Here is a 14323-nt window from a genome sequence, read left to right as displayed (position 1 = left end):
GTGCATAATAGATTTTAAAAAGCAGTCAATGAGATTAAATCCAAAATTAGAACTACCTTAGGTTGTCATTAATAATGATGACTTTTAAGACCAAGGATTGGTTTTGTTGATGTCTGGAATTTCCTGAAGATTAGTTATTTCTTAAGAATTATTAACTTCCCTTACTTTTTTTCTTCCTAATCTTACCTGCAGATCATTTTTCTATGAAACAGGAAAACATTCTCAAAAGGGGGAAGCATTTTAAAGGGTTATGAAATTCTGAAGTCTAAAAGGCCCTCCAGAGCCCATCTAAGATTTTCTCTATCTTTTGTCAACTGTCTTATAATATAGACTTCCACTGTTGAACTTTCTCATAGTCTTCAACCCCTGTGGTCATTTTACGCCATGGTCAAACTGACCCTTACATTCAGGAAATTGTCTAACTAACCTTCAAAGCCTCTTTATTCCTTTTTCCTTCAAAGGAAATTTTTTCTTGACTAGTTGTTAAAGAGGGAAGATATTTTAGCAGTTGCCTTTTTTTTTCTTTATAGTGCTTTATAAAAAAAAGAAAAGGTCATGGTGCAAAAACATATAACAATAATGCCTGTTGAGTCAAACACCAGAGTCAACTTCATATTTTAATCACATCTTCATCAATATTAATCATCTTCCAGATGAATATTGCTATTAATAATAAAAAATAATGGGCATCATTCATTTATTAGATGTCCACTAAGTGCTCAACACCATGCCCTTTGCCTTGTCATGGATGATCTCACTTTCGTTTTCACAGCAACTCTGTTATGAAGGAACTGTACCCATTTCTAGAGATGAGCAGACCTAGCTTACAGAGAGATTAAACCTGCCCATGGTCTGAAGGTGGCAGAACTTGAGTTTCCCTTTCTTACTTCACTTCTACAACTGGAAAGAAAGAATAGGTCAGCCTCTCTGATTAGAGTTGTCCCTTTTCTCCCTTATTTGATTGATTGATCGATTGATTTTGCTTTGAATGACCTGTCTCCCTCTTCCTCTCTGTCTCTTGTCTCTGTCCTTGAGCCTACATTTCCATTAAATCCAGGTGACCTTCCCTGCCTACCTCCTCCTCTAATATTCTTCTACCCCTCCTATGCTTCCTCGTTCCACCTCTTCTAGTTCCAGTCCCCTAAAAACATCTCTTGTAAATAGTGTGATAAATACTTTACCTCCCCAGGGAACATGTGAGGATTAATTAGTTGATGTCTATAAACTGGCTTACAATGTAAAATGCTCCCAGGTAGTTCTTTATGATGGTATTATTGCTTTTAAAATTCAGTGGCTTCTTCTGTACCCCAAGCCGTTTTGTGTGTCATTATCCCCATTCCACCTGTGTGCTTGTTGAGTGTTTCTATCTCATCATGAAATGCTTTATGAGACTCTATTTGAAAGATGTTTTTTAAAAGTAAATTTTATTTTTAGGAATAAAATTCTGTTCTTTTGTTGCAGAAAGAAAGGATTTGATATTAAATGGGTGGATGATACACACGCCCTAGGAGTATTCTCCAGTCCGATTACAGGTATTCACCCAATGGATTTCAGTGTGCTTGTTGTCCATTTTCTCCTACTACTTGTCCTTATTTGCTTTCTGTTCCAGCCACCTGACATTTTATTCAGTCAGTACAGATAATTGGCAGGTAGAGGTTTTTGAGGCATGTTACTTTGGTACCCGTTTGCTCCCCCTCTCCCTTTTTATCCTAATCCAGTGGTATTTGGAGAGAGAGCTCCTTCCAAGGTTATTTGCTGCATAGCTGTCAGTTATGATAGTGCATAGACAGATTATAGGTAAAGATTTAAGAAGCCAGTGTGACTAAATCTTAAAATATTTTTGATTCTACCCCCTGTCCCCAACAAATGAATTTGCAGTAGCCCTTTAACCTGTCCAGTGAGCATTTGTAATACCTACTTTCTGAATATATGATTTGGCCTTTTCACTTATATCATTGGCCTCATGATAGATCTGATGCAGAGGCATTCAAAGAAATTAGAGATGTTGATTCCTGTCTGAATCACCTAAAGTAGGGGTCTGCAAACTTATTCTGTAAAGAGCCAGATAATAGATATTTTAGGGTATAAGGTTTCTGTCACTACTTGACTCTTGTGTTGTAGCCAGAAAGCATCCCTAGACAGTATGCAAATGAATGAGCATGGCTCTGTTTCAGTAAAACTTTACAAAAACAGGTGGTTGGCTGGATTTGGTCACAAAGCCATAGTTTACTGATCCCTGTTCTAAAATAATCACTGCCATTTTTTTTTTAATCACTGCCATTTTGTTCCTTACGGATTTTCGAGAGCTTACCATTTCTTTTGCTCATGATGAAAAATAAAGCATAACATCTAGGAAATACTTTCTAAGAACTAGCCTTAAATTTTTTTTTTGCATCACTCTTCTTCATGTCTTCTATTTCTTTATATTTATTCTCTTTACAGCTCGTGATGCTCTGGGTAGTAAACATACCATGGTGAAGATCCGGCCCTTGTCGCAGGCCACGAGAGCAGCCAAGGCCAAAGCTAGAGCTTATGCTGGTAAGCCTGTAATCTCAGGAGCCTTTTCTTGTTGATAGTGGTGATATTGTTTCTTCCAGCACTTGTATAGCATCCAGAGTTCTAAGGATATATCACTTTTATTTTTAGTGTTAAAGGAAATATTATTTTAAGGAAAAAAGAAAAGAGAAAAGGCTGTGTTGGAAATATAGCACTGGAATATAGCCACTTGGAGAGTGGGAGATACTAACTGCAAGCAATGCAGCAACCATTTTCTGATGACATCCTTATCTAGTTTACCTCTGTGTTTAGCTGTTTGATAGTCACTGTAAGAAATTGTGTTAATACAGATAATGAAGGCAGGGTTGTTTGTGCTTTGCCATGTTAACTTCCTCTGCTCTTCATCTATCAGGCTTGTATTAATTACTGGTGATGCAGCCCTTGTTAGTCTATTTGGTATGTTAATTACTGAGTTAAATCACTTGGAGCTAGAGTGCTTTCTCTTCCTTACTCCCTCCTACTCCCTCCCTTTCTCCCATTCAGAGTTTCTCCAGCCAGCAAAGGAGCGTCCTGAGACTTCAGCAGCCCTAGCCAGAAGGTTAGTCATCAGTGCCCTTGGGGTTCGAAGTAAGCAGAGCAAAACCGAACGGGAAGCAGAACTTAAGAAACTGCAAGAAGCCCGCGGTGAGTTGAAGTTGATGGTGTTCTTCTTTAGTCCCTTTAGAGCTCACTTATAAGGCATGTGTTAAAAAAAAAAAAGAATGAAGCCCATTCCATTTTGGCATTTCCATTTCCTAGAAGCCTCCTACATATATCGAAATTGTTTTTCATGCCTTATATTTAGGAGGAAGACATTTTAGAATTTGTCTGCCTGTTCCACACACCAAGGCATCCTAACCCATGTTCCTACTGTTGTTTTCCAAGAGATAGTAGGTTCAGTCCTTTTAGCTCATCCATGGCTATTTCTATGGTTCTTGCTCCCGACTCTCAGAAAAATATTCCTATGAAGACGTAATAGTCTCCCAGGCAGAAAACATTATTTGCTGTGGTTTTACTGGGCCATGATTGCCATGATATTATCAAATGGTTTAGATCTTAGATAGAAGACAAATTAAGGAGAAGCCAGCATCTGACATTGATGATAATAACTGTAGAAGGTAATTTTTTCTTTAAAGACAGTCCTGAGTGGCTCCATTAGAGCACATCTAGGTTAGCCTAATCTTCTGATTATTTTCCAGTACTTAAGAGTCCTCAGAATATTTCAACTGATCCACAAGCAGGGTTTTTCTTTCCCTATAGTTTGTAGTTGAGGTTAAATGTCTCTCTCCCCTTTATAGGCTGTTGACTTGTACATAAAGGCTTGGGACTCTGGTTAGCACTTAAGTGCTTTTTATCAACCTTCAGGCTTTAGACAGTCTGATTGCCTTAGCCCTCGATCTGTGGAATCTGTGAAGGCAATTTATTCTGAAAATTCCACTTACCGAAAAGTAACTTCATTTTTCCATTAAACGAATGGAAGTTTCAAACTCCTTGTTTATTGCGGGTCTAACAAGGCCATTAATACTTCCTGTCCACTCTGCTTTGGTGATAGCAGGCAGCTTGCAGACTCTCAGCTGCACTGGCCAGATAACCAGTGACAGAGTGTGTCATGGCAGGTGCTAGAGTTTCAGAGTTGAACCCAACTAATTTTTGAAACCTTAATGATTATAATGAGGCAGTTTTGATTTTTTCCATGCATTCTTAACACAAAGGCTTCCTACAGACTATAGAAACAGGGGAGGATTCCTCTGGTTTTTATATATGGCACTGTCAGAGCTAGATTAAAGTAGAATGTGCAGTGTCCTTAACCCTTTATTAATTGGTTATCTCTGAGGAAAATGATTTCTCTGTGATAACCACAGTTATCTCAGAAAATCAATAGAGGGTAATAACAATGGTATCTATAAAAGGAGATGTGATTCTTTTTGCAATGTTTCCTGCTTCCCTATGTGGGTAATATTACCTGTATTTCTACAGGTACTGCAATAATAGTTTTGTATGGCTATCACCTGAGTATCCCCCTCTGTTTCTCTGTAGGCACATCAGCATACTGTTCCACTTGAATTTGTTTTAAATGCTCAGCTATGCAAAGGACATTTCAGTGATGAAATTAAAAATGAGGCTGTTGGCTAAGTGGGTACCCTGTTACTTACTTTTTTAAAGAAGGCATTTAGTTGTGAATAGAGACCCACGGTGGTAAGTTTCTCCTACCCATTGGTCCTGAATCTTTACAGGTTACAGAGGACTCTTCCTTTATTATGTCTCAGAACTCTCCCATTCTTTATATCTGAGAAAATGCGTATGGAAAATTCCTGATATAGCTTTCTGGCTTCTTTATGCATTGAGCATATACTCTTGTAATTGCCTGCATGGAGCCCAAGACTTCTCACTTAAAGATTTTTTTCTGTGGAAATTAAAAGTACTGTTTAGGTATTAAACAGAACAGATACTTCTGTTCCAGTTCTTCTTCCACTGGAGGGAAAGGGGTCAGTACAGCATATGAAATAACATTATAGACTCTGGAATCAGACTGCCTGGGTCTAAATCTAAGCTCTGCCATTTACTGGCTATGTCACCTTAGGCAAATTACTTACTCTCTGGAGGCCTCTGTTTCCTCATCCATAAAATGGAAATCAAGTGAGATAATCCACAAAAGATACTTAGTCATCTTTAAAACCCATAGGGGGCTTCCCTGGTGGCGCAGTGGTTGAGAGCCCGCCTGCTGGTGCGGGGGACACAGGTTCGTGCCCCGGTCCGGGAAGATCCCACATGCCGCGGAGCGGCTGGGTCCGTGAGCCATGGCCGCTGAGCCTGCGCGTCCGGAGCCTGTGCTGCACAACGGGAGAGGCCACAACAGTGAGGGGCCCGCGTACAGCAAAAAAAAAACCAACATAGGAACACTCTCCTGTTTCTCTAGGCCTATAATAAGTGTGTGATAAACATGAGCTGCTGCTGTTTTTAGTAATAGTAGCAATATCATTTTATGGTGAGTCCAGCACAGATTCCAGTGCATATTTTTTTCTTGTCATTACTCTTTTTATTTTCAATTGCCTGTGATACACTATCAGCTACATTTGGAATTCACTGTGTACCTACCCTGTGCAAGGCATTGTGCTCCCTAATTAGGAAAGTTAGAGAAATGGCAAGATGTTGTTCCTCTCCTTAAGACTTGCAATCTGGTGGGGATATCTGCCTTGAGTAAGAAAGAAAATATGAACCTGATATTTTAAGCAGTTGTTTCTCCTCTCTCTTCAGTTCTGAAGATTTTAAGATTAAAAGCCACATAGAGGTTTTTGCAATTAAAAGGATTGGAAGGAAATTCCTGGCAATATAACATGTTATGATAACTCTGGATGGGGATGGTATTATCTCCAGTTTAGAGCTGGCCCAGAGAGGTGAAGTAGCTGGCCTAAGGTCACCCAGCTGGTAAATTGAAAGGAGACATTTGAACCTAGGCCTTTCTAATTAAAATCCATGTTCCTTTTATAATACTGTAATCCCTTTTGAAGGAGTTTTGGGGTAATTAACATTTTTTTTCCAAAAAAAAAAATTAAAAATTTTTAAGGTCTTCAGGAAATAAAATATGACAGCCTCCTTTTTAGTTATCCATCCCAGTGGTTAGAGCTTTTACTGTCAGAAAATTCTTCCATAGGTCTAACTTAAATCTATACAGTAGTTTAGAACAGTTTCCTCTTCTTTTTTTTTTTTTTTTTTTTTTGCGGTATGCGGGCCTCTCACTGTTGTGGCCTCCCCCGTTGCGGAGCACAGGCTCCGGACGCGCAGGCTCCGGACGCGCAGGCTCAGCGGCCATGGCTCACGGGCCCAGCCGCTCCGCGGCATATGGGATCCTCCCAGACCGGGGCACGAACCCGTATCCCCTGCATCGGCAGGCGGACTCTCAACCACTTGCGCCACCAGGGAGGCCCTCCTCTTCTTTTTTATTTAGTAGAAATCAGGAACATCTGGACACCATTCTGTTCTAACAGCCTTTAACTGTAAAGATCAGGGCAGATCATTTAGGAGTGAGAGGATCTGGGCTGTAATAGAGTTTTTGCCATTAACTAGCTATGTGGCCATGGGCAAGTTTCTTATACCTCTCTGTGCCCCGGTTTCCAACAAAGTGAAAGCAATGCCTGACTTACCTAACCATAGAGAATTTTTTGAGCAACAAAAGTTAACATGTATAAAAATGTTTAAAAGGTGCTTTACGTATTTAGAATACTATTATTTATGTGACTCTCGGGAAATTAGTATTCATTATAATACTATAAGCCAGTAATGACAAATGTGTACTATGTACTGTTGCTCCCCATTCATTATCCATGACAGACAGTGCTAATCAGTCATGACACTCTTGGTGAGTTTTGACTTGACCGTAGCCAGTAGATCAAAATTAGCATAGAAATAGAAATAGAAATCTTTGTGCCATCCTGATATAGGTACTTTTATTAATAATACTATAGAATAATTTCCTAGCCTTTCTTTTTCCCACTTCAAGAGTTCTGCTGTCTGGCACAGTGCCTAGTTCATAAAGAGATACTCAGTGTGCATATTCATTGACTGAATGCATGAATGACATGTTACTCTAATTTTTCTTCATAAGTCTTATTTCACTCATGATTCTACTCTGAACCCTTTCAAGTCCTCCATGATTTTCTTTATAAAATTCAGAGTTGAACATTACATACGGAACCCTTCTAATTAATGAATTTGGAATTTGGGATTTTGAGGTATAAATACTTTCCTGATAACTTCCTTTACCCTACTTTGGTCTTCTTACCCTTTTATTGAGAAGTCTTTGCCTTAATCCTTAAAAAGGAGATTAAGAAATTAAATATACTCTGGGGAGAATCGAGAAAAAGGAATTACTCAAATCATTTTAAGCAAATCATATTTTATATATCTGGAAGATAAGAGCTTTAGTCACAAGTCTGAGTGTGAGGAACAGATAGATCTTTTAGTCTTGCAGAGCACATGACAGATTAGAACTATACTGAGAGTGGGAAATGAAAACATAGATCGTCCTTGAGTACTTTATATTTGACTTAATCACGTTTTAAACCAAGGATTCACACTGAATGATAAAACCACATTTTAAAGACCAGACTCAGGAATATGTGTAAAATTTCCCCATGTTCCACTTATCAGAACATTTGATTCCCACCTAAAGTTGGAATCAAAGTTTTCAGAATAAGCTACTCTCATTTTCAAAGCCTGCCATAATTTTATTCCATAACTTTGTTCCATTTTATTCTTGGGGGGTATATGATTAATTGGCTGGTTCTAAAAGGCCATCTTTTGGGTCATAGGCCTGAGAGGCAGAGTTAAGTAAACAATAATTTGATCCCTTAGTTTGATTAATGAAATCACTGAGAACTTAAAAGTAAAATCATCTCTATAGGATACTTAGTCAACTGTAATAAAAATTTAATCACAGTCAGCTGCCTTCTGAAATCCTTTTTAGGAATTCCATTATTCTGCCTTCAAGAACAGTGCTGCGTTGCTGACTCATGATCTAGGTCTTACAGCATTTTCTTGGTGTCTTTTCTCCCTGGACTTGAAGTTCCCTTCATTTCTAACCACATTTCCTTTCATTTTAATCTGACCTTTTTCTGTGGGATGCAGTATTTATCCATATTTTTGGTGTCACCTGCTGTTGAGTAAACTTACGTCTCTGGCCTATATCAGATGAAAGTGTTTATGGACTGACTGACCATTTCACCAATTATTGCTAAGTAAATAACACGTGTTATACTTAATACATTGATAATCATTCCACCCTCTAGAGTTAAATGCTCCCTTAACACTTATGTGAGCCAGACTCTATTTTTTCCCAGTATATTAATGATTAATACATACTTGGTAAGCCTGAAATCTAAAACTTGCTAAAATGAAGAGGTTATTTATGTTACCTCTCCTTGATCTACCAGGTCTGTCAGTCCATAAAAGAAGGCAATTAGATTAGTTTGACCAGATTTGTACTTCAAGTCTTCAGGTTATTACTCTGTAGGTGGCTACAAGTGGATTTTGTGATGATTTTTCTTCATTATTTTCTTAGGTGTAGAAGTAAATTTTGAAGGTTTAATTTCCATCCCTTTTCTTTATTTTTGTAAACATGACACCAAACTGGCCCCTTTTTCATCTTTAGCACTTTCTGTTCCCTCAGTGAGAAGTCAGCTCATTTAATGTAATCATTTCTGCCAATTTATTTATTATACTGAGAAATAAAAGTCTTCAGGGCCAGCTTATGTTAGTGCTTTAGGTTAATCATTTCATGCTAACACTATATTCTTCTTTAGTCCCTTGCCCTCATGGCTGCTGTTGGGCTTTCTCTTAGTTTACTTTTTTTAATTGGTGGAGTTCGAGTTAATAGGAGCTTTTTAAATACAGTCTATCAGCTATTACCTACTTTCTTTTCTCTTTGATAAAGGAGCAGCATGTTTATTCTTTATCTTTCGCAAAATACATTTTTTCCCCACATTTGTTCCTTTTCTGTGTAAATATTTTCAGATCCTCTCTTCAGAGGTCAGGACAGTAGAAAGTATGCTGATTTAAGAATTAAGGACTTGGGTTCCAGCTTCAGGTTTTCACTGATTATGTAATCTTAGGCAAGTTACTTAACACCCCCAAGCTTCCATTTTTTCCTTTAAGATGAAGAAAATATTTTTAGGTCTCATCCTAACCTGTATTTCTGTATTCTGTTCATGTTCTATATTTATAAATTTAAGCCTCACATTTTCACTATTTCTTTGTGCTTCTCAGTTTGTCTCCCTATTCTTGCTGACTTTATCATATGGTTTACCACCAGAATTTCCTCTTATATTTACATATATTTGGTAATACAGATCTACAGTCTTTTGTTGGAAAGCATTAGTGTAGGAAATGTTTCAGAATTCTAAACTTTTCCAATTTTAGAAAGATAATATATTAATACGTTTCATAACACCAAAATCGAACACATTAATATTTCTGTGGCCTTATGTCCTTTAAGGTTATATTTACCACCAAAAGAGTTTTGACCCCAAACTTTTCAAAAAACAAAAAACTTTTTTTTCAGTGCTACTTCGATTTTGAAATCGTGGATTATGGACCAGTCATCCGTTTTTCTACTGCTCCTGGATTTCTTTTCCTAAAGCTTTCCATATTGCCTTTCTGGCTTAAGTTTCTGAGTTCTAATAATTCACTTTTCTAGTTTCTTCACTTTTTCTTGGAACCCAGGACCACTTTTTGATGGTTTTCATCCAAGGTTGCCTTTGCCTTTAGATCCTCTCCTAACTTTTCTCTGTTTGTAAGAATCAGAACCACAGTCAGCCTTCCTAAGAAATCCCAGAATCCTTTAGACAAGCCAGTTATCCTTTGTGCTATCTCCCTGGAGAATCCCAACTCAATTTAAGCCTGCCTTAAAGCTGAGTCACATGACACTGAGCCTTCAGTTTGGAATTTACTGACCCCCATTTTTTGCCTCTTGTAACTTTGCTGCTATTTTCAGATAATGCCACAAGATGGTGCCCAAATAGCAGCAAATTTCTCTTTCTCACATTTCCAAGTGCCAGTTAGCTTCTTTTTCAAGTTCTTTGCCCTTAAAGTTGAGTCAAATATAGTATAGGAATTCCGTAAGGGATTCTGCTGATTTGGAAAGATATGTCAGAATAGCAAGAATTAACTCTAAACTCACCTTGATTTCTGTAATCCCCCTGGATCATGACTTGCAAACTCTTTTAGTCTGAAATAATTGCCCTTGGAAGGAAGCACTTAGGCTTAATCATCTACATTTTATGGTGTCAAGATCAATGACTGACTAGCCATGAAATTAGAACTGGTATTGTGGCACCTAGTGAAGTACTTGGGTCACCAAACCGTGTATGGTCTTTATTGTCTCAGGTATTGGTGAACGTGTTAAATGGAAACTAAGCTTCTGTGTTAAAATTTGAAGATGGATTGCCCAGATGTGTGCATTTTTTGTTTTTAGAAATAGTTCTTAGTTTCCCTCCATTATATATGGTCATTTTTCCATGCTGGAATTGGTGTTCCAGAAGATTTCTTGACTCCTGAAAGTGCTCTGAAAATACTGAAATTTGATTTTCCTGTGAAATTTTTTTTTCTTTTTTTTTTTTTGTAGAATTGTAGTAGAGAGATATGACTAAAGCCCAGTGGCTGCTATTTCCATTTGAGCAAGAAAGTAGAAGAAAAATACTGAAACATATTCTTGATGCCTATTGAAATGTTTATATAGATCAGTAGACTGGGAATAATGGGCACTTTTACTGAAGAACTAACACAGTTTAGAAAGAGGATTAAATATATTCTCAGCAAGACAAAAATCTGGATCCTGCTCGGTTCTGACTTACTCCATATGCTTTTTATTTCTATTAGCCACAGATCTTTCTCTTTTTATTATATAGTAATAGAAACATTGTTCCCACTTACAAAGCACTTGGAAAGTTAAAAATATTAACTCTTGGAATCAGGTAAGAGAAAACCAGGGAATTCAGCTATCTTATGATTAAAGTTTGCCTTGTAATTCAGATTAAGCAAAAGTCACTGGTTATGTGAAGTTATACTACCATCTTAACACTGCCCTTATTTACAGAGAGAAAACAATTGGAAGCCAAGCAACGGGAAGACATCTGGGAAGGCAGAGACCAGTCTGCAGTTTGAACATCACTTGATGACAGGGATAATTCCAGGAATTCAGAAAATATTTCCAGTCTTCAGAGGATTTTTCCAGAGCTCTGTGTACATGCAGATGTGCATGTTAATGAAAGAAAGAGATAAGCAATCAAGACAAGGGCTGACTAGGTATAGGAGGAAGATAGACTCCTGTTTGTCTTCACTCCTAAAGCAGTTCTTTGGAACTGCCTTAACTGTGTTGGACGTGGAAGGAAGCCATCAGTTAGGAAGGAACTTGGAAGCTGTGACTTCCAAGAGTCCTCTGGACAGGGCAAGTCACACTTCCAAGATGTTTTAAGCAAATGCAAAACAGAGGATTCAAACCTGTGATGATGGGAGATTAAGGCACCGCAAAGGCAGGGTGTTCCTTAGTACCTCACAAAGCTGAGAACAGCAGTATTGCAGGGGGTGGGTGAGGTGGGCGGTCAGAGGGGAGGGAGCTGTTAGTACAAGGAGATGGAACGGTATCTGGTGTACTTGGTGTTCACAGAATCTGCACGGCCGGTTCCAGAGCCCCCAAGTTGGTGAACTGCAGCAGGTGTAGGTATTTGGACTCCACAGCTTGTACTAAGCTGAGTGCCTGGGGCTGCTCCAGCCGCATGGCAGCCTGGGGCGTGCCCGCTTCATTCCTTACAGGAAGCCGGTCTTGGGAGCTGTGTGCCAGTTCCAGTTTAAGCAGTACTATCACGTTGTGAGAGAAAGACATTAAAGCCCATTTTATGACATACATCACTCTGCTGTTGGTCAGCTTTGTCATCCCCCTAAAGAAACTGGAGAGCAGCTCTCCCCTTACCTTCACCCCTGGAGTGCGGTGCACGGGTTCGGTGGGCCTGCTGGGCTTACTGAAGCCCGCTGAGTAGACTGCTGATCATCTCTGTGCCCCAGAGCACACTACAAACATACTCTCCTGGGACTGGCGTGTGGTGGCTCCCCTCCCCTTCTCGTCCTCTTTGCACATCCCCGCCCCACCCTCTTGCCTTTTGCCATTTTTGTCCAATCTGACATCCTGCAGAAGGCATCTGGCACACAGCACGTTCTTGGTATGATCTTGTCTGCCTTTGCCAGAGGCATCTGGCAGGCCACACCAGACCGTCCATTATAGTGAAGAGCAGCGAGAGTCAAACACACACCTCTGGGCAGTAAGCGATTTCCTAAAAGACATGGACAGGTCAGAGCAGTCAGCTCAGGCTTTATCCTTCTCTTATCTGCATTCTCGGTGTTTTTGAAGAAATCGTAGTGGTAAGACCTCCGGATGCTGAGAGAGCAAGAAGTGGTGTCTCATTGTGCTTTCAGTGAGGGCAGCAGCCTCATTTTTGTATGATTCAGTGCCCATGACAATGATGGATTATTAGCATTGCCTAGAAGATGGTGTAGTGGGGCTCCGTCCAAACGTTCCTCAAATGACACTGGCCTTGGGTCTTGATCCCTGCCGCTGTTCCGGTCTTAGAGCCCTCTTACAGTTCCTCAGCATTGTTTTTCTCATCCTTTGTCTGTTCAGAAACTGTCCCTTGTTCATGGTCAATACCTCCATTCCAAGTTTGGAGGGGTCATTGAGTCCTCTTGACCCTCTGCCCCAGCCCTACTTAGGGCCCCTCTCTTTGGCTCTGGCGGTACAGCTTGTGCTGTCATCATAGAACAGAGGGAAGAGTCTGTTTGAACAGTATGGCTGCACTTGAAAGGAAATGCAGGAAACTAGCCAGGTTTCATACTGAACAGAATACCTCTGAGGTAGACCTTTGCTCTGTTTTGATTCTTCGAGGCTGAGGATGGCCTTGGGCGGTAAAAAAAAAAAAAAAGTGATTGTTCCTATCACTTGCCTTTGAGGGTGCTTCCCCTTTCTGGCAGCATTTTGGCTTCTAAGGGCATTGTTAATGGTAACACATAGTCCCCAGTTTTCCTGTAGTACTCATAATTTCAACAAGTTACGTTTGTCCTCATTCTAATGCTGTGTACTTGGTGGTCAGTAACTTACACTTTTTTTCGGATAACAGTCAGCCACCTCTAACTTTCAGATTTATCCTTATAAGTAGATCCAGAGAAAGGATTTTTTTTCGCCAAAACTGAAAGCTATGGAATGCTCCTGCTTCGGCCCTTAGTAGAGAATGTGCTTTTTAGTTGTATTTTTCCAGTAGCTGGAATTGATGTATACTGGCTGGAGGTAAGAAAGAGGACCTGCCCTGACCCAGCACGGACTACTTGAGCTTGTCCAGACAGGAACCAGATCCTTGGCCATGCTTACACCATGCTTTTGTACACTCAGCTAACTGGAGAGCACCCTGTAGCTGCCACTGGCCCCTTTGGTAGATATTTGAGAAGACAGCTAACGCACTCTGCTGTGTGTTACATGTTGCTTCCTGTATGTTGAACTTCTGAATCCCAGTATCACCTGGAATTTATAGTAGATAGATACATTCCCCTTGAGTTCCAGTATACTCCTCATGGAGTGGAAGTCTTTGTGGAATAGGAATAAATTAGGCATCTGAATGGTAAGCTGAGGTTCCTAGTACTTCAGTTTCTCTGAGACAAGAATTGCCGAGGCGAAAATCATCAGACGTTTTTGGTTCTGTCTGGAATTTGGTGGTTGGTGTTCTGTTAACATTCCTCATTTAGTTACAAGTCATGCCAGCCGCATCTTCCCATATCCTTCCCTTTCAAATCAGAGGTGTAACAGCACAACCCTTGTATAGCTTTTTCCAAGAATTAGAACTGGCTGCACCTATCAAATGTGTGATGTGGGCAGCAAGACTGAGACCAGAGCCGGCGGCTGGCTGCCTGGCCTGCTTTTTCTGGCCTTCTTGGAAACTTGGATCCAGCCAGAAGCTGTGGGTAACCTCCCTGCCTGAATCTAGTCATCAGTCACCACACGCTCCCCCGCCAGCTACACATTCTTTCACAGACCATTGGGTGCATGTGCGAGTATAGTGTTGTTACTGTCTGGGAGATGTTTGCTGGATCCAACAGGAAATCAATCCTTCCCTTGTTTACCTAAACTGCCGTGCCAAAGTATAGTGCTCCCTCTGCCCTAATGAAGGAGGTGAGGGAGCTGAGAAGAGGGATGGTAGAGGAGAAGAAGGAAAAGCGCACTTCTTTGTATTCACAGAGGATACCCCAGAGCGGG

The 14323-nt window shown here is 40.0% G+C and overlaps 1 protein-coding gene across 6 annotated transcripts in view; it reads left to right on the top strand.

Annotated features, from left to right (window-relative positions):
* R3HCC1L (R3H domain and coiled-coil containing 1 like) overlaps nt 1–11919 on the top strand; it is a 73561-nt gene extending 61642 nt beyond the window's left edge. For all 6 annotated transcript variants that reach the window (XM_060101057.1, XM_060101073.1, XM_060101091.1 and 3 more), the window contains 4 exons: nt 1462–1532; nt 2443–2538; nt 3040–3180; nt 11126–11919. In XM_060101057.1, the coding sequence (XP_059957040.1) occupies nt 1462–1532; nt 2443–2538; nt 3040–3180; nt 11126–11193 (376 nt within the window). In that variant the 3' untranslated portion in view covers nt 11194–11919. The remainder of the gene's footprint in view (nt 1–1461; nt 1533–2442; nt 2539–3039; nt 3181–11125) is intronic.
* The last annotated feature ends 2404 nt before the right edge of the window (nt 11920–14323 follow it).

The sequence above is a fragment of the Mesoplodon densirostris genome, chromosome 1 (assembly GCF_025265405.1).
Source record: "Mesoplodon densirostris isolate mMesDen1 chromosome 1, mMesDen1 primary haplotype, whole genome shotgun sequence".
NCBI lineage: Eukaryota > Metazoa > Chordata > Mammalia > Artiodactyla > Ziphiidae > Mesoplodon > Mesoplodon densirostris.
Note: the sequence above shows the minus strand (reverse complement) of the source record. Positions and strands in the feature narration are given on the sequence as shown.